Below are 27034 nucleotides of genomic sequence, written 5' to 3'. Positions count from 1 at the left end.
AGAGAGAGAGAGAGAGAGAGAGAGAGAGAGAGAGAGAGAGAGAGAGAGAGAGAGAGAGAAGCATATAATTATCATATAAAATTTTACACTATTCTAGAGCCCATAAGAAATTCACGTTACGTTCTAGAAAGGTGTAACTTCATGTTATATGATTGTTATACCGATCTCTGATTAATAATGTTTCGTTCAGGATCAGTTATACACCCGTGAAATCACGACTGACGACTGTGATGGGTGACCACGTGGTGCGACTAACGGATCGCGAGTACATGACGCGACTCGCGAAGAAGTTACAGGAGGATCACGAAGCGCGGCAGAAAGCTCGCATCGAGCGGATGAAATTGAAGCAGACTTCGATCGTGCCGGAATTGAGCGCCTTGCCCGAATCGTTACTGCGAGAAATGCCTCAATTACGACGACGACGACGACGGCTACAGGGCTGGTGCGCACCGAAACTTCACGTGGAGGCAGCCAAAATGTGCAAGCAACTGCCGGAGCTTTTGCTGGCGGACGATTCGCAGCTCGAGGCGAATCTTGTGGACGCGGAATAGTTCCCATTCAAACTCCTCTTCTTTCTTTTGACACAAGATTGAGTACAAACGTGTAAAAATATAAAATCTCGGCGCAGTTCCGAAAAGTCTAATGTCAAACATATTCTTGTAATAAATAATAAATCAACAGTAGATTTGTACGTCACACAAGTGTTCTTAGCCTAATATTAAATAAAAACAAATGTAATGCGGTGCTGATAAATCGCATGATCATCGGTGGAGATGTATCTGGTATGAAGACGATCTCATCGTGCTGATGACGCTTAAGTTGCCATTTGCTTCTGCGATTTTTTCAGCAATTGTAGCACGATATTTTGATTGACAGGAACTTGGACCAGTATTCCTTTCATACTGCGATCGATGGACATTTCCGTGTCCTCGGATGCTGCAAGGAAAGAAATCACTTTTAATAATAATAAGAAAAAAAAAGAAATTATTTTTAATAATTAGAATTTATATAAAAATCTCCGTTTGTGTGCAGTCTTTGCTTTTGAACGCTGCATATATATAATTCTATTAATTTAATTTATTATGCGAACTTACCTAGGAAATCCTGATCCCAAGAACTGGAGTCATCTAACAGCTGCTGAAAACCCGACGATATGAACAGCGAAGGATCGGGTGCGTATTGATGCTGATAGTTAGCCCATCCAAACGATCTGATGATATCGCTGAAAAAAGAAAATCGCGGAAATGATTCATTTAGTTAATCACTTTCTCCTAACGCGTCACACTTGTCGAGAGCCTATCATTTTGTATGAAATTATTTCTCCTCGGACATAATTGATGCGCCGTGAAGCAGCGTGTTTTAATTTTTTAGTTATTATTAGCAGGATATAATTATATATACCTGTAGAGTTTGTCGAGATTCCGTTTATCTGGTGCTTTCCAAGCTAACAAAGGGACTTGCATTGGGTAATAATGCATGTGATAGTGCTGTATGTTCATTTTAGGCGGCTGCTTCTTCGCCTTTAACGACTGGAAGAACTCCATCAGGGCTTTCTTAGGGCTGAAACGCGCGAGAAAACAATGCGCCTTAACAATGATTGGAAATACAAGAACCTACAAAAATCTCATATTTTAAAAATTAATTTCTCGTCTTTTATATGACAAGATTTTATCGCACCAGTTGAGTTGAATTAATTACACTTTTTTGTCGAGCGTTCAACAGCATTGACGCGAAGGAGAAATACAGAGAAGACGCACTCACTACTCAAAGAAAAACTCTTCCGACGGTGCAGCCACCAACATCAAAAGTAACGCCAACTGCAAATCACAAATGATTAATTAACTCGTGCCTTTTTTCAGCTCTTCGTTTACTACATTTTACATTTAACATATAATTTTCATATCTTATCTTAACATTTTACATTTAATTTTGCAATGACTGTCGATCGTTTCGTCTGACAAATGTTAAAAATATATTTTTACTAACCGTTCTAAGAAAAGAACTATAAGAATTAAAAAATATTTATTTAGTAGGTACTAATAATATATTTACTTATACTAATACAAAATATTTTTCAAGTAAGGAAATAATTCCTTAAAATCTTAAGAATTCTTAAGAATCTTAAGAATCTTTTAATTCCTTAAAATTTTAAGAATACCTTAGCTTTTTAGGAAAGCAATTATTTATTCTGTTTGAATAAACGAATTTAAATTTTAATAAATATATTATTAGTACCAAATTAATATTTATTATTTTTTATATACTATTTCTGTCAGTGTGCGTTACATGAGGATCGTTATTGTGTTGTTAGTGAATCACACAGAGCACATTGTCGCGATCGCGCGAACATTAATGTAGCGATATATCCCTTCGCACTTTACGCCTTCACAGTAATTACATTTACGAGGTTCGCGCTTGCGATAAAACCGACGCGCGAGACGCGTTCCGTATCTTTTAAATACACCCACTAGATCTCGATATCTACTCTCTCGTGTCATTTACTTGCAGTATTGGCCCCGTCTTCATATTGATGCACTGAACCGTAGTTGGCTAGTTTATCTAAACCGCAGCAGACTAGTCGTACGATCGAGACTGCCGCGCGATACGCGTACGACACGCATTTCAACGAAACTGGATCGCTTTATAACCACACTCTTACCCTCTTTCTCCTCGCGCTCGTGTTTTTCATCTTTTCCCTCGTGCGATGAGTCAAGCAAGCTTGCCGAAACAAACTTGCATTGTAAATCGACGGATCATCAACTTCCTCACTGTCCTAGGGCAGTGTTAATTTGTGGACCATCAATCTCAAAGTTTTTCCTCTTATCGAAACGGCAGACAGAAATATTTCCGAGACTCTGGTGGATATAAATTGTTGTCATTTTTAATTCATGAATCCTTTACGTAATTTTGAATTAAAAATTTTTTTTATAGAATATTTAGTTGGAAGAAGTTCTCATTTTTTAAGCAATCTGATTAAGAGAACTTTCGAACTTATAGAAAATATAATAAAAGGATTTTTTAGTTTTTAAAGGAAATTAATCAATAAATGTTTTGTGATTAGAAACTCTAAAGGAAATTCGCAAAAATAGATCGTATAACTTTCGTCCTACTTTCCATCGAAGCGTTAAGAAATGTATCGGGTTTTATAGAAGTAATACTTTGTAAATAACTACATGTCAGACGAAATGGCCTAATTATATATACTTGAAACAAAAATAAGACAAATCCTTCTAACTTTGAGTAACGCTTCTCGCGTAACCGGTGAGGTGGTTGTTTTGCGATTTTGCTTTTCTCTAGAATCGTAACAACGTAGTATGTGAGAAATAAGATTCACTAAGCAATCTGAGAAACTGGAAATCGACATGAACAAGATATTCCACGCATGGTTCTAATCGAGGATTATCATTATACCTCGCGGGCACCTTTCACATCCGTGTGCAAAACAGAAGATGAAGAAAAGTGAAATTGACATTGACGGTGGGTTATCCACCGGTGCTACATGTCGAGTTTTACGGCGATTATCGAGCTTTCGAAGCTGTGCATCGCAGTGTCACGCTTAAATCCACAATGGGAAGTTACAAGAGGCGAAGTGGAAGACGCTGGTCGGCGATTTCTCTGAAAAGTAAAATATCTCACGTTTCTCTCGAACCATAAACGTTAAATTTGCTATTTCGAGATGATGCGTAAAGCAGATACTCCTTACTCGTCGGTGGTTCCATCAGTTTTAATCGATTTCGGCCATTTTTCATTCGAGGCGCTCGTTAATGTCGTTTTTGAGAAAGTTTACATGGTCAATAGAATAGCCAGGGTTTTGTGCGTTTTATTATCTTCACGGGACTGTAACCAGCGACATATCATTAGCTTCAGTTTAATAGTCGAACAAAATTGTGTCGTGCTAATTTGTCTGACAAGACATCGCTATAAACGATATGATAAATTGCACATTTATGCGCACATAACATGCACATGCAAGCGTATGCTTTACGACCGGGGATAATACCGGTGACAAATCCTACGTCGATCAGTTTCGCCAAGGCATTAGCCCAGATCTATAATGTGCTCATTGTTTTCTCTTTCTTTATTTCTTCCTGTGATTTAAACTTTAAGCTCTTAGTCAGAAAAAGATGGAGAACAAGAAACAGGAAGTAAAGAGCACATTGTATATCAGGCTTTAAAGTCGTCCTACTAGCACAATAATCTCTGAACCGAAGGAACACGAAGAAGACGAGCGCTTTCACAGACGTGGCTCATCTTCCCTTGCTGCTCACGCGCGCGCGATGACAATAATACGACGAGGAAATCAGTGGTTTCTATTTCGTACAAATGCACTAGCTTTACGTGAAAGGCATAGGACGGCGCGATTGAACTGGACACGTCATTATGGGTGATCGTAAAATTGCAGTCTGTTCTTTAACGAAGACGACTACTATGACGACGACAGCGTGTGGTTATTTACACTCGCCACAATATACCAGGAGACATTATCATCATTTGCATCAAACGTCCCGCGAACCATGTCGCTTCACATAGCAGAATCTCGCTTGCAGTGGTGACTAATGAACCGTATTGCCTCTGTAAAATAGGACGCCGGGATCTTTTCTTCTTTTTTTTATATCCTACGAAAGAAAGAGAGAGATGCAGATATTACATTTTTCTTAATAGTCATGATTTAAAATAAAAATTGTGAATAATTAATTACTTGTTTTATTCATTATCGCGTTTAATTTATGATTAATATGAGTCAGTTCAATTAAAAATGATTTTATTGACAATTAATTTCAATAATCAAGTCAATTAAACAGCTTTTAATTAAATATGTTGAGCTCAATTGTCAATTGAATAGCTTTTAGTTAATTTAATTTGCTGAGAGAGAGAGAGAGAGAGAGAGAGTTTAATTGTTAATTGAACGATTCCCTTTGCTCATACTTTATAATTATCAATTGAACGGTCTTTAATTGAATTTGATTGAAAATATTTTAAAAATATTGGAATGCCGAAATTGATAATATTTTAATATAACGTTAAGAACTACATATATTACAAAACGTTGCGATAACGAATTCAATCAATTTTTTTTGCTTGCTGAGTTAAAACCGAAAGTTTCAAGCAATGAGTGTAGTGATACGGGCTTTAGAAACATGAGTTCAAAATGAAATTCTTTTCATGTGACACGCGATTACGGAGGAAATGACGGAACTTTTTCTCATTTGCCAAGAAGAAGGAAAAGACACGGAAGCGCGCGGTATTAGCGAATAAATTGAGGAGAAGCTTGATCCTTGCGAAGTGATTCTATTATCCACAAAGACCGTTCCGTGAATCATTGAGACGCCCTCCGGCTGTCAAGATCGACTGCGACAACCCTTGGTTACAAGAACTTTCCCTGTAAGAGAAAGCAATATTGCTAATGAAGGCGCCGCCGGAAAATTGTCGAGCGTGAACCGGTTCTGGCGCCGTTTCCTCAATCGATCGATCGATTCGTCGTTGTCTTTATTGTCGTTCTCGTTGAAACGCGCGACGATATGGTGATCTATGCCGAGCCTGTCTCTACAAAACAAAACCAGCAGAATGATCGCGACATGTACATGCGCGCGATTTCTCTCGCACGCGATCGACGTCGTCGAGAAATAAATAAGTACAAGTGGAAGGATGGGGAAAACACGACGGAAAAACCATCACGTTCATGCGAGATGCGACTTGGTCGTTTTAAGATTCTCCTATTACCTCTCGCGTCCCGTTATATCTCCTCATTTGTTGCAGTTTATTTTAGCGATATTTATAAGCGTCAAACGTATGAATTTTCTTACGCGAGTTTTTGTAATCGCGATGAAGAGGCACAGCCGCCGCCGTTTCCGCGACGTTATTAACGTCATCATTATCCTTATAACGTATCATTGGTTCTTAAATGCGGATTCTGTGAAAATTAATCGGCTAATATGATCTACAAATATATAAACTTGTATCTGGCCATTTTTTAAACTCACCGCGACGTTGTGAGGCGAAAGGACATAGGATTCAGGACAAAGATTCAGGATTTGACGATGATGAGAATTTCAACCGCGTCTTCTGCATTTGCGTGACAGTTGAGGAAGTCTCGAGGTTAATTGAAAAGCGCTGACATGATTACTAATTAGCGTTCCCGAGCGTTTGATAGTTATGATACCTGAAATATCATTCGTGCGAGTAATTAATCATCGCAAAAGTATAATTATGTTGCTTAGACATAAATATGTATACAACTTTACGAAATATACCTGAGTAACAATGAAAAAAGTACACCACATGGAAGGTTAACTGTTCAGATGCTCACGACAGATGCCAAAGACATTCGGTAACGTCAACATTCGCCTATACCAACAGCGGTCGGTAATGAAGATACACTACATTATCTTCTGGAGAGAAGAACATCGATATTACCGACTCTACCTCAGTTGTAAGATGCTTCAGGAAGACCCGAAGACAATTGGTGACTCTCTTCCGTAATTAATATGTAGTTAAATCTAAATAGTTAACTTCTTATCCAATATATTATTAACCTTCTTTAATTAACAATGGATTGCTTAGGATATCTAGATACGAATCTCTCGTTCTTGATCCCGTGACAAAAGTCTCCAATAAGATCTAACCTATAGATTGTCAACGTGGTTATCGACGCAGTTCACGACTGGGTTCGCTTTTATGGGCCTAGGAGGCGTTTCGATGCGACACCGGCGGAATGCTTCGACAACGACGACGAGGGAAGAGACGGGCAGGAAGGAACGAAGGAGTTGCGCGCGCGCGTGCTGAGAACAGGACGCGCAACGATAGCTTTTCGTAGCTCAGAGCACTGTAGGCGGTGTGTCTCGGATCAGCGGTCGTTCAACACGCTCATTTCCTTCGTTCGCTCGTAATCCGGTTGTGACTTAGTACGTGAGTGCGTGCGTGCGTGCGTACGTGCCGGCAGTCGCATCTTTCGTCTCGCGTTCAGCTCTCGGTGACGCGCGCGGTCGCGCCGGTCAACGATGTAGGCATACACACGCGAGGAAAACGCGCGAGCGCGCCGGCGCGGTGGGAGGGTCCAGGGGCGGGGAGAGGAGGCGAGGCGCTCGAGCTCGGCGAACGGAACGGCCGGTGGCGGCGGAAGAACTGTTCTTCTTCTCGGTCGCGACGAGGCGGCCGATGTCAAACATGCGGCGACGAATTTTCTGCGCGAGCAGCTCGACGACGACGGCATCGCGAACGACGAAGGCAACGCGGACGACGAGAACGACGACGACGACGACGACGAGGAGATCGGGAAAGACGACGATAACGGCGAATTGGCGACGGCGCGCCACGGCTGTGTTTTGCTGCCAGTGAAAGCATACACTCACGCGCGCGCACGTAAACACGCCGAGCATACGACACACACACATATATATATATACACACACACAACGCGCCACACACACACATACACACGCACCGGTGCGCGGCTGCCGATGAGCGCGGATATATGGCGGCGCGAGTACTCTTGCTGAGCGTCTTGATTACGGAAGTGTTGAAGCCCGCTTGTGCCGCAGGTGCGTAAACGCGCGAAGACGACTTGCGATCTGTGCTCTCTTCGCGGTCCGTTCTGTCCGTTATCATGTGGTCCTTGTATCGTAGCGAGGCAGACTCGGGCCGGCGATGATCGCGTGCTCCGGAACGCGCGACGACGTACTGCTTGTATGCGCACATGAGCCCAGGCGTCGTCGGCGTTCTCGCGAATTTCTCTGTTCTTGTCGTGACATTCCCGAAAGCTTCCTCCTCGCTGTCGCGAGAGAAAAGGTACTGCGCGTCGACGGCGCGTGGTGTACGATGCCGCATTGCCGAGGAGGAAGCATTGACCCTTGCGTTGTTATTCGCGTCCGATAATTCGGCGAGTCGTGTGCGTTCTCTTTTGCATCTTGCGAGAAGATCGTAACTCATGAACTGCCCGTTCGGCAGGTGTTAAAGGTATCGGGGGAAACTTCGGTGGTAGAAACGTGTCCAAACCAGATATCTCCGACGCCGGTCCGACTAAAGGCGCTGGGTTAACATTGGAAATTCAACCTAGTGGCCATGTGATACTAGGAAAGAAGGGGATCACGCTCACCTGCACAGCTAGTGCCAATGAGAATATAACCTGGCTTCACAATGGAATACGAGCGCCTCCATGTGGTCTTACTCGCTGTGTTCTTCTTAAAAATGGCTCTCTTCACTTTCACAAGGTAACGTTGCTATGGCATCATTATTGTGTCTCAATATTGCAATATGACATAAGCATTATTATTATTAAATCATAATCTCATCATATTTTCATAAAATATCAAAATTATAAGGTCTATTTTTTGTAGGTCTATACTTCCTGAATTGTCTTGTAATCTTTCTATTGTCTCTTCCACTGTGTCTATACTTCCTAAATTGTCTTGTAATCTTTCTATTTTCTTGTTTCTTCCACTAAGTGTCAAATATATATTTACTTCATTTTATATGCAAACTATGCAACTTAATATAGCTGTACAGAACAGATCTGTAATGTACACAGGATTCTTTCACATTAATATATTGTGTTGCAGAAACAAAATTTACAAATGCAAAAGTTCAAAGAGAAGGAAAGGAATAGTATTGTTAACGCTAGAAACCATAATGAAGAGGAATATCGCTGTGTAGCAAATAATAGTTTAGGAGAGCTGGTGCGATCAGCTCCTACATTTATTCAGATAGCAGGTAATTGCGACTCTTGGTACATGCAAATGTAAAATTATTACCTTTTGTTTTGCTATTTCAAATCATGTGTCTACAATCGTGTGTTACAGAACTTGCCCATGTATTTAAAGAATCGCCCGAAAATATTACTGTTCGAGAAGGCGAAGTCGCAAGATTTTCTTGCTTGATAGACAGTGTTCCTTTCCCACCCAATATTACATGGCAACATAATGAAACATTGTTGTCTTACCATAATGAATCAAAGTATTCCGTGGTACCACCAGGTGTTCTGTATATAAGTGCAACGAAACTATCAGATGCTGGCTCATATAGGTATGATGATTATTAACAATTTCTATATAGAGATTGTAAATGTGCTAAAAAAAACCTCATCTATAATCTCTCGTGCCCTTCTCTCTCAATTACTGTAAAACCTTTTATTTTCCAGATGCATAGTCACTAATGAATTTCTAAAGAAGACCAAAAAGAGCAGAGAAGCAAAATTAACGGTTATCCCGAAAGCAAAGAGCAACAAATCGCATACCCCATCGTCTTTGTTTCCGCAAATATCGTACAATCATTGGCTGCTTAACGGCTCAAGTCTGAATTTAGCATGCGCCGCATCTGGTTATCCATCGCCGCTCATAACATGGTCGTTTATTCCTCGTTACATAGGTAAGTAATCAGAACGCAAATATCGAATTAACCGGAAGTTTAATTCGCCTAACGTGTCTGTTCTTAGATAATGTTACGCAACCTCGCATTCTCCTTAATTCCACTACCGGCATTGGTATACTGTCGCTGAGAAACGTCAATGCTTCCAATGCCGGTGTCTACTTGTGTTCTTCGAAAAATTCGATCACCAATGACTTAGAAGTACAGGTAAGTGTGCAGTTGCTATTGTTAAAAAACAAAAAGAAAAGTTACTCATCGCGGATACATCTTTCTACTTGAATTGTTGCAGAATATAACCGTAGACATATTGATACCGCCGTCGTTTATGAAAACGCCGACGAACCAAATTTGTCCGAATGGGAGGACAGCGAGGTTCGAGTGTCAGGCGCAAGGATCACCCGTACCTCAAATTTATTGGCTGAAAGACTCGTCAAATATTACTATCAATGGTAAGCCGCGGAGCTGTTACAGTCATTAGATTTACCGCGATTTTTACGATCAACATTCTCTAACGCATTCTAACATTGACATTGACAGGTCGCAGAACGACTTATGTTAAGGAATACAATAAAATAGAACTAGCAATATCGGCAACAGTGCCGAACGATACTGGCATATACCAGTGCGTGGCGGTGAATCCAGCGGGTGAAATTTGGGCTGCTGGCCGGCTCCAAGTAAATACGTCGCGCAATAGTCCCGCTGCGCCCACTTCTCTAAAATGTCATGCCGTTTCACCAGTTAGAATCTTAATTTCTTGGGAACCACCAAAGTCTCTACCATATACCAGTATTACAGCTTATACCGTCCATTATAGTCCTGTAGGTGAGTTGGATTATACACCTCGGGATAAGTATAGTGCCAAGTTGATACAGAGAAGAGACTCGTCACATTCTTAAGTAAAATAGAAAACATAATTATTTAATTTTGAAGTACTTGTAATTTCTCCAAAGAAATATAATATATAGAATAATATTGTCTCAGTACTTTCTTATACATTTAAATTTTAAAAATTTTCTTTTTCTTTTAACACACTTCTCATATCACACACAACACATAGTGTCTTTTTTAGACACAATTTAATAGAAAAATGATCTCTTTTGCACCGATCTAAAAGAATTGAGAATTGTGTGTGATTTCGCTATACATTGTATATTTACATATTTAATATGCATTTCCAATGACAGAGGGTGGTAAGGAGGAAGTTTCCCCACCGGAACCAGGAAACTCTACATCCGTAGAAGTAACAAAGCTTCTCGAACCGTTTACAAATTACTCGTTCTACGTACGAGTGTGGAATAATTATGGTGCTAGCGATCAATCGGCTACCATTCTGTGTTCCACCGCTCCAAGTGGTACGCATTCTTACAAATATATATCCGCATTAATTATAAAGCACTACAGAATGTTATTTTGACCATGCTAAACCGACCGATTCTACTGCAGTTCCTAAAGGCGCACCAAAAATAAATGTGGATATAATCAGTAGTACAAAGCTAAATGTATCATGGGAGCCTTTGAGTAAGAAGGAATCTCGTGGCGTTGTGGTAGAATATAAACTTCAGTGGAGACTTCACCAACACCCATCTTCCAAACTACTCGAACTACCTGCTATTATCGAAAACTATATACTTTCTGGTACGATATCACACTGTGTTGTACTTTTTTCTTTAATTTTATGAAATGCAACATCATGTTTGCATATTGTTATATGTTGCAGACCTGATACCTGGAGCACAATATGATCTACGAGTGTTGGCGAGAACAAAGCAAGGCTGGTCGAACATTAGCGAGACGCAATTTGAGTGGGTCACTGTGACCATGCCGTCACCTGAAACTAATCAATTTACTATAAGGAACGTTGTGGATATTCAAGTACTAATAGTGAACGCTTCATTAGTTAAGGTTTGTATGAAATGCTCATCGAAATGCAGATTGAATGCTGAAATCCTTATAATTATTAAACTTGACTTTAAACGTGATTATTTCACCAGATGAAATGGAAAATAAACTTCAAGCAGAACGAATCGGACTTCGACTCCTGGCAGATATACTGTGAAAATCAAGATGGTGAAAAATTGAAAACTATTTTTCTGCCACAGAACATGACTGAGTATCTGTTCACTAATCTTGGTAAGTATATTCTGTATATTAATATCCTCAAGTAGTGTTCAAATGTTTGGAATACTGTTTATGTAGAATTAAAACTATTATTGTATAACTACTATTATATTATTTTTTTGCTTCTAGATATGAATGTTTCTTATACAATGGGTCTGTGTATGGTGAGTTCGGGTCACACAACAGGTTGCTTGACAAAACACATAGAAACCACGCAATTTGATTCTAGTAAGTTCATCAGGCTCTTGCAGATAATATTCATGTTTTGAATAGGCAATAAAAATGTATATGACTTACGTACAACTAATTTATAATCTCGTCTTTTAGGTGATGTACCAATGGCTCTGGAGGCCATTCCTGTCTCACCCACGTCCATTAATGTAACGTGGACATTGTTGGACACACATATTGTAGATTCGTTCGAGCTTTGTTATCACGCAGTGCATGTACAAAATTCCGACAATTTCCAATGTTTTATCATGTAAGTACGCTTTGATCATATCTGCGAACATAAATTTGCATATTAAATATGTTATTCTATCGTATTGTATATACTTTTTTTTTCATATATATTACAGAGACGATACGAAGGCAAACGTTGATAAGCTGAAGCCTTTTACATTATACCAGTTCAAAGTGAGAGCTATTAGACACGACATGAATGAGACCAGTCTCTATAGCGAGTCTATAGAATGCTACACGAACGAAGATGGTAAGAAAATTGAAGAGATTTGTCACTCGAAATTACGATGCGCGTCCGGTTTTAATATCACTTTATAATCGAATATTTTAGTTCCCGGCAAAGTTGAGAAAGTGGAGTGGTTCTTGGGGAACAATACCAAGGTACGAATCGCGTGGAAAGAGCCGAGTAGTGTGAACGGAGTCATACAGAGTTACTTTGTCGCGTATACCATGGACTTGACGGAGACAACGGTGACATGGGGTAACGTGACTGTGCCTGGTAACAAAACGTCGACGACTCTACCGGGTTTGGCGCCAGGGAAACGTTATTTCGTTGTGGTGCAAGCGGCGACGAGAGCCGGATACGGGAAGCCGTCGGATCCTATTATTATTATCACTGGTGGTGGCGCGTCGAGACCTACCTCGTCGGACAAGAAAGAGCCCTCGCAAAATATCAGTCCCGATCAGAGTCTAGGTGAGACAAAGTGCTAGGTTAATGCAAAAAGTTCATTGTAACCTTCACAAGCCGGAATTTGATAGAAAAATTAAATCTTTTGCACTTATCTAATATTTAAATCGATATATTGAAACTACAAGTGATATAAAAGTTCAGTTTTGATCAGAGCATGTAGATAGCGATTGTATGGTTGATGTTATTCTAAAGAGAGTGGAAATAATTCCTTCTTACGTGGCTTGTTTATACTTTCAATGTTTCAGTTAAGTAATAATTAAGCTTGACAACTCACTCTATAATTTCATCGTGTGTGTGTGTGTATAGGTGTGGTTCTTGGAGTGAGCATAAGCATCGGCTTCATCATGATATGCCTATGCAGTATATATTGCCGGCGCAAGTACGAGAATTCCCGCTCGTTCCGCAACGACGCTCAGCCTACGAATGGGCGCGTACTGTCGCGGAACGGAAACGGATGCTGCGTGGAGCAGTCTTCCGCATCCGCAAGCCAGCAGGTAAACGCTATTGGTGGTGCACCGAATGAGATCGAACTAGCCGTGCTATGTCCGTCGTCCCCGATCGAGACAAATCCGCATTCCGATGCAAAGGTAATTGTCGGAAAATTTGATTATATACCTTAGGTCAGCGTTTCTTGACATAAGAAAGACATGTAACACGCAATTTGTTCTATACACAGGGTGCACAATCCAATGGAGTTTTTGAGAATTGCGTGAGAGAACCTCTTTTGTCGCCGTGGGAGATAAACGGAGACTCGAAAGATGTTCACATCATGGAGAACCCTCAGGTATAGTTGAAAAGTTAAACTTTGTTGTACTATAGATAGCTGAGAAGGGTTTAATTTCCTTACTTTACAAATGAGCATATCATCGACTCATTAGCAAACGATCGGTTACTAATTGTTGACTCTTTCGTCGCGTTGCAGTACAAAAGAAGAGGTAGTTCCACCTCAGATCAGCAGGATGAGGAGGAGGACAGAGAGGAGCCAGATTTAGAAGGCACACAGCTCACAATGGTCAATTGTACTTTAGGCAGTAGCGCTAGCAGTCTAAATAACAACTCAGGATGCCCGGACGGGGAGATTGCATCGCCGAAGGCCGCGTGCTTGTCTGTCCCAGCGCTCGGACCGAACGGGTGAAAAAGCGCGTTTAGGCAATACGCTAAAAGTGTTCAATACTTCTCACCGGGTCTATCGGGTCGCATCAGGTAGGAGTACATGAATTCTCCCTTTTCCTCATTCACACACAGCTGACACACAGCAAGTCGGTCGATTCTCTCGATCGAGACGCGGGAGAACGCAACGAGAAATTCCGGCATTCCTGAAAAAGAAAACAAGAGCAATGCAATAGAAGAAACACCATCACCTCTTCGCAGTTTCGAAGCGCGCTTTCTAGCTCGCCAACAAGGACGACATCGTCTGATACATACATCCACAACCTACGGCCGATGTAAATAATACCGTTTCGGAAAATCCGAGTGAGTAGTAATCGCTATATTGTACATACGACCGCAGAGTAAGGTGCGCTTTGTCGTGAAGAGAATAAACGAAAGAAAGCAAGGCGCATCTGCGTGAGCGTAGTTTGGCGAAGACAAACGACAATTTCTCAGAGACTCACTCTGCATCGTAGAATCGTGACAAAATCACGAGACGCGATGTAGATGATACTTAAAAGTGTTTGTCAGATGCTCGTATATTTAAATGAATACGCGTATAAGTGAGTGACTTGTCGACGAGCTGAGAATTGAAATGAAAAAAGAGAGTGTATAAATAGAAAGAGAGACCCACATGAATAATAAGAAACTAAACCGGAATGAAATAGCAGGTTTCTCCGATGCCGCTGTACATAGGATAGAGTAATTGTTAATTGTGAATAATGTCCATAAGATATCACACTTCGAATACCGTATAGTACAGAGAAGAGAGACATGGGAGTATGCATTCCTTCGCGTTTGGGAATACAAAATTGCTATTGAAAACGAAAAAAAAAAGGAGAGAAAAAATTTACGCCCAGGCAGCAAGTATGGCCTAAACTCAGTCGACAAAGTTTCACGTTGATATAATTAGGATAATCCACGGGCTGATGACAAGATTGCTTGGAAGAAAAACGAAGCAATGACACTGATCATTCCAACATAAGTTTTCCGTTGGTAATATATATATATATTATATACATATATATATATATATATATATATTTAACTGTAAACAAAGAAAAAAAGCTTTTAGTATTAAGAGAGAAAAACAGGGAAAGGCTCTAACCAGATGCTACGCGTTTAGGAACGTTAAGAAGAGTTTTTTATTCCGCGTTTTTCCTAATTTCTTTCGTTTTTCTTTTTTCTTTCTCTTCCTTTCTTCTTTTTTTTTTTACTTTACCATATGTGTGTCATTAATGCGAGATATCGTTTTATTTCACAGATTCCTTCAGGAATCAAAGTTGGATTTCTTTCGCGTTTAAAGTTGATCATGTATCGCGCGCGATGAGAAGTGTTTGTGAAGCAACTTCGAAACTATTTACCGTAAGTTTTTGTTTAAAGTGGACTAAGTCGAGTATATTCATACTTTTTGAATCAATGATCAAAGATCCTATGAATGGGAAGAATACGCAGAAAAAATAGATTACGCTCGGGAACTATATACATTTGCGCGAATTTGCGGCGTGCAAACGCGATGGATCATTTTCATTCTCATCCGATCATTTACTTCGATTATAATAAGAGATCTTAAAGACTGGTGTACATTGATAGACGATATTTTTATAATTAACCGATAACTTCCTCGGAATTAACGTAAGACGAAGACTTTTATACATATACATACACACACGCACTCCTTCCTGGACTTCTTTCCGTTCATAAGATTGACATATGGTTTTTTTTTTCTTTTTTCTTCTTTTTTTTTCTTAGACAATTAGGCAGCCGGTACAATTAATGTATTCGGCGACTTTTTGTTTTACGATATTTAACGTGTTAAAAACTGGTAAAGCAGTTCTGTGTATCACGCGAGTAACTGAGAGATTTAGAAAAAGAGAGATTGAGAGGAAAGGAAAGCAGCATAAGAAAAGAACCCACAAGACACATATTCCAGACTGGTGCATGTTACCATGACAGAGAGAAAAAAAACCCAACACAGTACCTGATAGAGTAAGCTATATCTTTTTAGAGTGAGACGTAGAGACATGTCAATGTTATTACTGTACCTCCACTAATAATTGTTATTTATTACATTTTACATTCAGTAATATTTTAGACGAACACACCACACACCGCCACCCCATTTCATCACTACCACACAAAAACAAAAACACCGGATTATGCAATAATAATAGTCACCATGAGCAACACACGTACTAACACACAGTACGAAAGCAACTAACATTAGAATTAATTCGAATCTGCACATACTAAAGACTCTATATATCATATCTTCATTCCATAGAACATTTACCGCGCATCTCCTCATAGCAGAGAGAGACAGAGAGAGAGAAAGAGAGAGAGAAGTCCCCGTTAGTAGTCTAAATATATCGGAGGCGTTCTCGAAAGTATTTTTCTTACATTTTTTTTTCTTTTCGCATTTTCACCCCGTGAAAGTGGGAAGTACTATCCCAGCCGCTATTATATTACAGATATACTTCATATTTAATGGAAATATTCTGTTATAACTGTGCACCACACATGATCTTTACTTATTCTGTTGACACTAGACATTGCAAATTATTAACAATAGTTCTACATAGTTTACAGTTTTTCCCCTCAGACAGTTCTATCCAGATAGAAAGTTTTATTTACACATGATGCATGGAACTTGTTATATGTATTATAAATATAATTATGAGAATCTCTCGCAGATCGCATACAAATATATATTGAATTTATTATATTCTTATTATTCTCCTTCGCGGGAGCGAACGAGCCCGTCGCGAAGAATGTGTTGCGCACTCGATGTCTGGTTTATGATTTTATTTAATTAATCTGCTAAAAAAAAATAAATAGTACGCATTGTATCGCAGCCAGTGGCGTTGTCCCGAATGAGAAAGCAATCAGTCGTGCTCGTCGACGCGACGTGTATTTCTTCACGAGATGTTAACGATATCGGCTGTGGCACGATGATGTTAATTAATCTGTTTTGCGTTTGTGTTATCGTATAATAACGTAACCTGTTATATTTTATATTATTTCCATATTTGTTGAAGGTGTATACATTTCTCCCGTATGCTTTCTCACTTTTGCATTTATTGACGACATATTTTAGAGAATTACTCTCGGCATTGACGGTGTGAAACCAAACCGGTGTGTCGTGAGGAGAAGAATTAGGAAACCTCGATCGTTCCTCGGTGAGAGAAACGTCAAGAGATTATGGTCAAACGTGGGATGATGCTCCTTGATGATTGTTGAAAATACGCGGCGGTGCGATAAGAAGTCATAATAGGCAGGTCCGGACTTGATTCTTAGCTGAGGCAATATTACTCTTAATAATAGTGGGATCTGGAATAGAATTGGTGAGTATAATTATTAATGCAGAAGTCGGGAACTAGTTCAATTAAATTTACAATTGGATAGTCCAGATAAATCACTCGAAAAGGACGCAAGATTTTTGGAACATGAAATTTATCTTTTCGCGATTATAAAAAGATATTAACACCCGTACCATAATCCAATTTTGATGCATAACTACTAGATCACTACTAGAAACAATCATTACGTATCCCGTGGTTTTATCACATTTATGGTGGTCTGACAGCGACAACGTTTGATCCTTTCTTTATAGCTGGCCACACATAAGACTAAATTTTTCTCGGTCTCGTGGAATTGGCACATTCATTCCAACCCTTTTGTATTCTTTGAAGGAAATTAAGATCAATAACAACACTCAAGACTAAAGTTCTTTCCACTTTGTATCAGATCCTTTTCAATGTGTCTGATAGAACAATGCTTTATAACTTCACTGGCAAATTTCTGCATTATTTGGACGATTAATTGAGAACTTTGTATGTGCGTATCAACACCCACGTTAGACTATTGTCGTCTCGCGTCTCTTGCAGATTTCGATCTCACGGACGATCGCATACACGTTTGTATTTTTGATCGATCGATCGCGCGATTAATATTACACAGCGGAAATTCGAGAAGCTACGCTTTCACATTATTATATAATATTCTACATTTCGAAAATAAAACAAAAAGTATATGTACATATATAAATATATATATCTACAGCGTGCGTGATGAAGAATGACTTTTTAAAGAAGCTATCGATTATATCAAAAACAGATCATCAAAAGAGATTAATTTCGAAGAGAGAAAGAGAGAGAGATATACGTCGAATGAAAATATAAGCCAGAGGAAAAGTATATGTAATAAACGCTAAACGCTTTTTTAGCTATTTCACTCGTTCTTTTCTTGTTTCACACACGCTTAGATGATAATCAGTCAGGCAGAGTTGTACGAGTATTTTTCCAGAAATGAGTTTTACATACGCTTATCACAAAACTATTCTCATACGTTTTCGTTCTTTTCTTTCTTACGTCTCTTACATAGCATAATGTGCGTAATCACTACACTACTCTTCCCATAACCGTAACACTACGTGTATCCGATTGTATACAATTCCGCAGACACTTTTGATTCCATATATCGCGCTGCATCGTCAATATTAACGAAAAAAAAATACCACCCTGCGGAGAAAGAAGAGTAGTAGTCGCAGCGGCGTAGAAACGCCCCAAGCCACTCAGCAATCAATAATTTATAATCGAACACAATCAACATTTCGTACTGCATTTACATACCATGTAACGTTCTCGAATAATTTCATGGATGTGATAAGTTTTAGGTGTGAACTGACTATAGAGTCGCCGTGCCGAGAGAGATAAACAGAGCATCAATTGTACGGGGTTACCCTCTGGAGGTGTCGAGAACTATTGTCACCGCGAGGCTGTTTATGAACAAACGGAGACGAGTTTTCTTTTCTCGCATTTTGATTAGTACATCGAGCTTCTTCTTCGTATCACTGCCAAAATATCGTTAAATCCAACTTTGTAACAGGTAGTATCAGCAAAGCTCCGTCATTATTTTTCTACTTTTGTACTGCTGTTAGTTGAATTACCATTTTAAATAAAAAAAAATCGCTATTGAGACTGAGAAACAGCGGCTCGTCGTGACGCCTCAAGCGGGACATTCCGTACACGTGTGTAAGATCCATTAACATAACATTACCTTAGTACGTACAAAAGCAATAAGCATCGTCATGTATATTATGCGTCGAAAGTGTAACACGATATCATAGATGTAATGATACCTTATATCATTTCTCATCATCGATATTTTGTATATTCATCAGATCGCTGTTTACATTGTAATTAATTTTCCGGAGCAAATCAGTACGATCGTTATCGTGATAACACAGAGCCGATCATCTTCGTTCACTTCTTAACACTCACTACTTTATTAATTTAGGAATATCGACAATGCGGCAGCCAAAGAGAGAAACATCTTATCGTCATTCGAATTATCGCGTTTTCATGAATGAAGCTGATATTAAGCGCCATTCGGCTAGTTTCTCTATTATGCATACACACATTCTTTTTACGCGAAGTACGATATAACAGCGGAACCGTCTAACTTGCGCGAGTGACTCGTGCTCGGTTAAACGGCTCTGATGTAATAAATATACATCTACACACATACACGTCCGACGAGAGAACTGTTTTGTCGAGCATGCAGTAGCGAGTATTAATTGTATCGTACGGCGGCTCTAGTCGAACGAATATACCTCCGTAATCGTCGCTCCTCGCGGAGTGATTTACATTACTTAATTTTAACTTAATCTCGGTACCTATTAGGCTATTATTTTTACAATTTTATTACGCAGTTTACCTCACGCAGAATATGTTGTCACATGCCCAGTGAGTGTATGTATACATATATATACATAAATATGTACATACATATGTATGTATATATGTATATATCACGCCCAAGACATTACACTTTATTTTACATATAATATATACAGAAGAAGAGAATTCGGTAATTCTATTCATTTGTATTATTATCGTTAATTATAATAATTATTACGTATTAAGAGAAAACTTTATTAACTTATTTTCCGCAAACCCTCATCTCTCATCCTTCTTCTTTTTTGACGACATTTAGATTGATTATTCTATATATTGCGACGATTATATATATTGACGTTTTTAGGGTGGTTACTTGTATATACCTTTATCTACGATTGTGTATATATATATATATATATATATATATATATATATATATATACACATATATACACATACATACATATTATATTATATGCGAAAAAAAAACAAATATTAAAAAGTATATATTTTAATATATTACGTATAATGATCTACATAAAATTATAATCTTATTGTTTAAAGTATTAAAACTAAAAAAAATGATACACGAAATATTTAATAATATTGTTGACCCTTCTTGAACACATGTCGTCTTGTTGTAATCGATGATTGAATAAAATTAAGACAATGTACAAACGAATACAGGTTTGTGTTCATCACAAAGAGCAATCCTTTCCGCGGCGAATTTTACTTGTTGCAGGATTGTAACGAGTGAATATAGTTCTTTCAATAAATGGAGCAACTTTATTTTATCAAAGAATCTATAAACCCCGACATTGACATAACAGTGGAATCGAAAGTGTATAATACTATAGTATTGTAAACTAATATCTTCATATGGCATTCAATGCCGTATACAGGCGTGTAACAATTTTTTTTCTTATCTTTTTCTAATATATTAAATGTGTGCATACGATGCACAGTTCATGTGTAGACCTACCTACCGGTTTGATCATTTTCATATCGATGAGGAATAATAATCTTGTAACATAATATCTCTCGTAGGCCCATTTCTAACAGTGTTTGTACTTGGTTTAATACAATCCTTTTCTTACAGATCCTACATACTCGCGTTATCGTAAAGTTATAGCAACAGTATTATTTTCCCTATTGGAATAGAAAGATTTCTCAACTTGACTCACAGCTCGTGGAAGATACATGTTGGAATGCAGTGGGTGAATAGAGGAGGTGATCCCTTCTATATGTATGTATATAATAGGTGTACACGGGTCTTCAACAACTTCATTAGTACAGTCCACAGTCTTGACAAGATTATATATAAAAAGCGTCTTTTTTTGGCTAAACAAGTAATCATCTTAAAACATTCGTCCAAATCGATTTATACATCTTATAGTTTATATAGGTGACTTTGATATAATTTATCTTCGTGCATATAGACTTCAACGTTATTCCGAATCGTTCTCAAACGTCAATGTCTGACTAGCAACCATCAAGGTGCATAACAGTTCCGTTACTTTAGGAACTACGATAAAATTAAGTACATTAATTGCTATTTTATCACATTGGCAATAGGCCCGTCTATGAAATCTTCGTATTCCATTACAATATACATACGCTTCCCTATATGTGTATATATAAACTCATTCAGCATTGATTATCGGCGTGTAAAACACCGAGTAAAGATGTATAACATATAATAGAGTATATATATAACTTATACAGATCCCTAGGCACAAGGTGAAACACTTCCATATATACACACATATGTATCTATATATGTATGTATATGCATCTTTTATACAAAATCGTCGAAAGCTTCTTGATATTCGAATACGGCAGTCGGTGTATTGCTAAAATTCACAGAACCAAGGAATGTGGAAAGATTTTCATGTTTACATAATCGTTAAGTACCTGCAAAATCGAACGTGCTTGTTATCGTGATGTTTATCCGCTTACTTCTACTTTCCTGATTCTGATTTTAGAGTAAACAGCTACTTACCTCTATGAGAGCATCTTTTGTCAGTTTAGGATATTGGTATGTAAATCCCGTGGTGTTGGTCAGCTTGCCAGGCTTTAAGTACAAGTGTTTATTGTACAGAAGTTCTTGATCTATGTATGGGGACAGTGGACTATTCACTACTCCGTCTTTGTTACAAGCTTCAGCCCAAGGGCCCATGTGTTTATCGTTCACCTCTTCGACAACGTGGTTCATGTCAGTCTGCGAAGCATATGATGATAAATTATATTTTCTGAGAGTATGATAATTTACTAATACATACATATATAGCATCATAAAACATATTACTGTTAACAGTAATAAAATTAATACACACAAGTACACATAACATACTAAGAATAATAATACAAAATCCTTATCATACTTTAAATGCAGCAATTGTAGACAGCGTAGTACCCCAATAATCATGATTGATGTTAAACAATTCTGAGACTATGGCACTGATGGAACCTTGAGTGGAGTCTCCCTCGTCGACGAGATTATATGTTTGGCCCATTGTTTCTGGTCGGTTCGCTACGTGCCAGATAGCTCTAGCGACATCTCTCACGTGGACTGTATTCATATGAAGATCTGGTCCCCAGAGCAGCTTCATCATTTCACCCAGATGTTTATAAACCCCACCGACTACTAATCGCGGTGCTGTAAATGATAAAATTTTGATAAAAGTTATCATTCTCATTAACTTAATAGAAAGAAATTATAAAGTCGTAGTTACAAAATAAACAGTAAGGAATATCATATAACCTTACCTAAACCATTTCTGTCGCCACAGCCATATACAATGGCTGGTCTGAGTATAGTATACTTCAGATCTGGAATGTTCTTCAACTCATGTTCCACTTGTAACTTGTACTTTGCAACAAATGTCCATGGTTCTCCAATATCCTCTTCGTTATGAGGGATCTATATAAAAATGTAACAATATTGTAACATATATTACAACAAAAGATACTAGTAAGTAGAACTTACCTTTTCAGAAGCATTAACATGGCCAGATGATATCTCGACATAATGAGTGACTTTAATTTTGGCTGCTTGTTGGGCACAGTTTAGGCTCAATTTGTAGATACCTTCTTTGTATACCGGATCTGTGAGGCCACTTTTTGTCTCACCAGCACAATTGAACACATAATCAATAGGCTCATCAGAGGAAAATGCATTTTGACAAGATGCTATGATAAACAAAAATATCACCTTTTCATTTGTCACATATTATTTGCATGCATATGTTTATATTGTTATTATCATATTATTAGCATTGTACATACATTACTCATTATAGTAGATAGCACTTTATACAACGATTACCTATATTAATTAAGTTAGCACTTTGGAACTCGAGCGATGGGTGCTCGAAGATCTGTTGGTGTTTCGCGTTGAGCCACGCAGTCTGCGGCGGCACCTTGTCCACGACTCTCACGTACGACACCAGGTCGTTGTTCAGCAGGTACTCCACAAGATTACGGCCGATGAAGCCACATCCTGCACGAGAACGATAAGCGCGCTTTCAGTAACGTACGTCATCGTCTTCTCTTATCGCTCTTCCGCCGTTCTAGCTTCGTCGCAGCGTGATATACAACAACAAGAGAGAATAATTACCTCCCAAAACGATTACTCTAGCTTTCTTATCGTTGGTGGGCGTTGCCATGATCGCTGCTTGTCATTTAATCGTACCGCTACTCGTTCTATCGCCGGGCTCCGGTATCTTTGACCGCCGTGAAATCGTCCAACCGCAACTGTTTATGGCACTTGACGCACCGTGCTCTCGCCGGACTCGCCGCTGTGTAATTAACCTAAAATTTTCTAGCAACCTGATAGCAGAAAGAAGCATGAGAGCGGCCACGAGCTTGATTTCAACAGCCAGAGCTAGGCTCATTTTCGAGACGCCATCTAACAAAGTGCGCCTTTACTACGTTCGTTAAGTCAGAGAGAAACCTGAGAGCGGCTACGCTATATGAGTGCGTTCCCACTTAGCACGTCACACGTCGCGTCGTCCGAGTTAAGCCAATCAAATTGTCTCATTTTATTGCGTAACTTTACACCGAAAAAATGGAATGATTTGATTGGCTTAACTTGGGCGACGCGACACGTGACGCACTAAGTGGGAACTCAGCCATATGTTTTGGCCGACACCGATTTTCACGTAGAGTCGCTATACATAGGCCCATATTCTGAATCCTTTTTTATCGATAAAAGTGCCTTAAATGTAGCTTCTCAGCCAATCAGGTGGCTCCTAAGCCTTTTTTGGACGCGGTGTGAATTCTGGCCCGGTTGCACCAACGTTATTTTGGTTTAGTAGCATGTTCGACTGGCTCTGGGTTAACCCATTCTGGGTTATTCAGTCTACGTTTATTAGTCGAACAAGTATTTATAAGCTTTATGATTGGCTAGTAGAGACTTATGACGTCATTAATCGCTCTCGGAGCGATTAACCCAGGGCCAGTTCAACACGCTATAAGTGACACTTAAATATATGTCTATCTTTATTTATATAGAAAGAAAGATAAAGATAGATATATGTTTAAGTTTCGCTTAAAGCCAAAATAATGTTGGTGCAACTAGGCCTTATGGCTCCTGCACATAGGACGCGGTAATGCTTGCCACGCGGCGGAAGTCCGCGCGACAGCCAATCAATATGTTGTTTTTCCGTAAGAGCTAGAAGGTTATTACGGAAAGCATATTGATTGACGTCCTGTGTGCAGAAGTCATTAGTCCCGATCTACAATAGATGTAGTAAGCTTTAAGCCGTAAAAAATTAACCAATCACAATTGATTATTCCTCTATAATTCCACAGTGATTGGTCAATTTCTTAAGGCTTAAAGCATACTACACCTATTGTAGATCGGGATTAATGGTTCCTGCACACAGAACGCGGCAACGCTTGCTGCGCGGCGGAAGTTCGTGCGACAGCCAATCAATATGCTGCTTCCCGTAATAATCTTGTAGCTCTCACAAAAACAACATATTGATTGGCTGTCGCGCGGACTTCCGCCGCGCGGCAAGCATTACCGCGTTCTGTGTGCAGGAGCCATTAGTTGGTATTGCTATCTACTAATTCCGTTTCTTCTCGATTTTGCAGTGCTTGATCCTTTTTCCGGTCTGGCAAAATGGTAAGACGGGCGGCAATGCTCAATTTAGTTGAGAAATCGATTAATATCATCCAGCCATTTATTAATCGAGATGAATGCATCTGTTCATCGAATATTTCATCGTGCTGTTTTAATTACTGATAAATATTTCGTCCACAGGGTATCGATATTAACCATAAACATGACAGGAAGGTTCGGCGAACGGAGCCCAAGTCTCAGGACGTATATTTACGCCTTTTGGTTAAAGTAAATATGTTACTTATATTATTTTTCTACTGAAATACATAACTTTAAATTGATAACTAAACCATCAAATTTGAACATATGTTGTACTTCTTTGATCTCGTGCAAATTTCACCTGAAATAACGCATCCATTACTTGGCACTATAAGCCTCTATCGAGGTTAGAATCCACGTGTGATTACACGTGACACGAAAACTTTGTATTTAATATTTTAATTTTTTAGTGTTTAGTAAATTTTGAATGAATCAGTTTGGGTAATTCTAGCTTGCAAGAAAGTATTAAATAATTTTGATTATAAGAAAAGTCTTTTTTTGTACATTATTTCTGTATTCATGGCATAATGTGTTATTAAATTATTGACTTTTAATGTAGATCAAAGAAATAATCATATGATTGCGAACTGCACTCTGTGTCAGGTCTTGCATAGACTGATCCAATTTGAATGTTCGCTAGAGTAACAGTCGACTATCCTATTCAGCCTGTTTTGCTTTTTATACAAAAGGGTAATTATATTAGTCGACACATCTTCAACTTAATTCTTTCCTTATTTCAACGGAATTCCAAACTACTGTGATTGGAAGACATTTTACATAAACAGAAATTTGAGAATCTTCAGTCTTCTGTATATAGTAGCATAGTTGATAACAGCAGACCTTTATTTAAGTTGTATAGATTCTTGGCCAGAAGGACGAATTCTAAGTTCAACAAAATCATCTTGAAACGTCTCTTCATGAGCAAGATCAATAAGCCACCAATCTCTCTTGCACGTATCGCAAGATTCATGAATAAACCACATCGTGAGAATTGTATTGCAGTAGTTGTCGGCACTATCACAGATGACGCCAGGATCTTTGAGATTCCAAAACTAACGGTAATATACATTAGTGATTACTGCAACTATAAATACATATTATATTTTGTACATTTGAACTTACAAGTAATAGTTTCTATTATATATTGTGCGATAAAGATTATCTTTTGCAAAAGCAATGTGATATATATTGGTTGATATATGATAATATATGTAATTGTGTCATAATTTTCATATTTATTAACAATTAATTATATCATGTATGACTAATATTATATCATATATTCTCTATATAATTAATCATTAATCTTGATTTATTATATTTAGTTCTCAGATATATAAAATATTATTTTTGTTACCATGTCAATATGTGCAATGAATTGACTTCGTACGTGGAATGCAGGTGTGTGCATTGCGTGTGACCGAGAAAGCCAGGGGTCACATCCTGAAGGCTGGTGGTGAACTGATAACATTCGACCAGCTCGCGTTACGCGCTCCAACCGGCAAGCGCACAGTATTGCTGCAGGGACCACGTAAAGCACGCGAGGCGCAGAAACACTTCGGACCAGCGCCTGGTGTGCCGCATTCGCACACGAAGCCATTGGTTCAGTCGAAGGGTCGTAAATTCGAGCGGGCGAGAGGCCGCAGGCGTAGCTGTGGTTACAAGAAATAAGGTCTATTATTTGTTTTACCATTCAACTCGTCATTTAAATGAATATCCTATAACGGACATTCTCTCCGTTGCAGTTTTTTTCACATAATCGAGTGGCTGGGAAATAAATGTTGGCTTAATAACAATTCTTCGTTCTGTTTCTCCTTTACGACTCTCGGTTAAGGCTCCAGTCCACTTCCTGCTTCCATAATCATTGGCTTACCCAATTATCTTTTTCTCAATGAAGAAGTAATCATAACCGTATCTTTCTTTTTTTTCAATGTAAGGAAGCAATGGGCGAACCCTCTGTTTTGTGAGTGAAATATTTATTTAGTCAAAATCAAATTCAGATTTTGTAATAACAATTCTCGCTTGCGATTCGCGTATAAAATATATTACAACATGTATACAAGGAAAGTCCCTACGTACTTAGGGTAGGCCTTAAGCCTAGCTCGATGTTTGCGCGCGCGCGCATATATATATATTTATTAACTATATATATATATATATATATATAGATGTGTACTTCTGTTTCTTTTTTTACATATCACGCGTAATACATTAAGCTTCAGAGGTGTGTGGCGTGTATAAATTGTATATTATACAATTTGTAATCTGTATATTACACAATTTGTACGTGTATATGTATATTACACATATAATATGTATATTATACAATTTGTACGTTGTGACAATGAACATTGATACGTGATCGTTATCCGGACATGTCGAGTCGACCATTGAAGCAGTCTCCCG

At 38.7% G+C, this 27034-nt stretch overlaps 5 protein-coding genes and 1 long non-coding RNA gene across 18 annotated transcripts in view; 3 read left to right on the top strand and 3 right to left on the bottom strand.

Moving 5' to 3' along the window:
* The window catches only part of LOC116849580, a 1728-nt gene extending 993 nt beyond the window's left edge, over positions 1-735 (top strand). For all 4 annotated transcript variants that reach the window (XM_032826876.1, XM_032826873.1, XM_032826875.1 and 1 more), the window contains one exon: positions 191-735. In XM_032826876.1, coding sequence (XP_032682767.1) covers positions 191-551 — 361 coding nt within the window. In that variant the 3' untranslated portion in view covers positions 552-735. The remainder of the gene's footprint in view (positions 1-190) is intronic.
* LOC116849579 lies at positions 605-2624 on the bottom strand. Of its 2 annotated transcripts, XM_032826870.1 has the most exons (5): positions 2503-2624; positions 1762-1817; positions 1402-1560; positions 1095-1222; positions 605-936 (listed from the first exon to the last, which is right to left on the bottom strand). In XM_032826870.1, exons 1-5 carry the CDS (start codon positions 2524-2526, stop codon positions 815-817), a joined length of 489 nt encoding a protein of 162 aa, XP_032682761.1. In that variant the 5' UTR covers positions 2527-2624; the 3' UTR covers positions 605-814. The 2 variants fall into 2 exon arrangements, with proteins under 2 accessions (XP_032682761.1, XP_032682762.1); XM_032826871.1 differs by lacking the exon at positions 2503-2624 and having other exon boundaries at positions 626-936; positions 1699-1801.
* An 825-nt stretch (positions 2625-3449) lies between these two features.
* On the bottom strand, positions 3450-6310 carry LOC116849565. Its single transcript, XR_004379159.1, has 5 exons — positions 6252-6310; positions 5982-6160; positions 5805-5911; positions 3704-4616; positions 3450-3615 (listed from the first exon to the last, which is right to left on the bottom strand). It is a non-coding gene; the product is annotated as an uncharacterized LOC116849565 (long non-coding RNA).
* Positions 6311-6741: 431 nt separating this feature from the next.
* LOC116849522 (protogenin-like) lies at positions 6742-19913 on the top strand. 9 transcript variants are annotated; one of them, XR_004379154.1, is made up of 21 exons: positions 6742-7538; positions 7945-8207; positions 8556-8706; positions 8796-9018; positions 9134-9360; positions 9428-9567; positions 9650-9809; positions 9898-10182; positions 10545-10712; positions 10804-10995; positions 11078-11262; positions 11352-11490; positions 11608-11706; positions 11806-11959; positions 12057-12190; positions 12272-12634; positions 12938-13218; positions 13308-13415; positions 13554-14104; positions 15045-15145; positions 16878-19913. XR_004379154.1 is itself a non-coding variant. In XM_032826740.1 (19 exons), the coding sequence occupies exons 1-19, from the start codon at positions 7472-7474 to the stop codon at positions 13764-13766; spliced, it is 3543 nt and encodes a 1180-aa protein (XP_032682631.1). In that variant the 5' UTR covers positions 6742-7471; the 3' UTR covers positions 13767-16745. The 9 variants fall into 9 exon arrangements, 2 of the variants coding, with proteins under 2 accessions (XP_032682631.1, XP_032682628.1); XR_004379153.1 differs by lacking the exon at positions 16878-19913 and adding an exon at positions 15615-16745; XR_004379152.1 differs by lacking the exon at positions 16878-19913 and adding an exon at positions 15615-16745 and having other exon boundaries at positions 13554-14776.
* A 314-nt stretch (positions 19914-20227) lies between these two features.
* On the bottom strand, positions 20228-23317 carry LOC116849521. Its single transcript, XM_032826736.1, has 7 exons — positions 23081-23317; positions 22790-22963; positions 22451-22653; positions 22231-22384; positions 21846-22120; positions 21464-21682; positions 20228-21375 (listed from the first exon to the last, which is right to left on the bottom strand). The coding sequence occupies exons 1-7, from the start codon at positions 23127-23129 to the stop codon at positions 21322-21324; spliced, it is 1128 nt and encodes a 375-aa protein (XP_032682627.1). The 5' UTR covers positions 23130-23317; the 3' UTR covers positions 20228-21321.
* A 1133-nt stretch (positions 23318-24450) lies between these two features.
* Positions 24451-26424, top strand: LOC116849554 (60S ribosomal protein L18-like). The gene is made up of 5 exons (XM_032826815.1): positions 24451-24592; positions 24731-24817; positions 25480-25686; positions 26030-26300; positions 26374-26424. The coding sequence occupies exons 1-4, from the start codon at positions 24590-24592 to the stop codon at positions 26297-26299; spliced, it is 567 nt and encodes a 188-aa protein (XP_032682706.1). The 5' UTR covers positions 24451-24589; the 3' UTR covers position 26300; positions 26374-26424.
* The last annotated feature ends 610 nt before the right edge of the window (positions 26425-27034 follow it).

The sequence above is a fragment of the Odontomachus brunneus genome, unplaced genomic scaffold, assembly GCF_010583005.1.
Source record: "Odontomachus brunneus isolate Ranch 3 - 2012 unplaced genomic scaffold, Obru_v1 Obru_scaffold_118, whole genome shotgun sequence".
Lineage (NCBI taxonomy): Eukaryota > Metazoa > Arthropoda > Insecta > Hymenoptera > Formicidae > Odontomachus > Odontomachus brunneus.
Note: the sequence above shows the minus strand (reverse complement) of the source record. Positions and strands in the feature narration are given on the sequence as shown.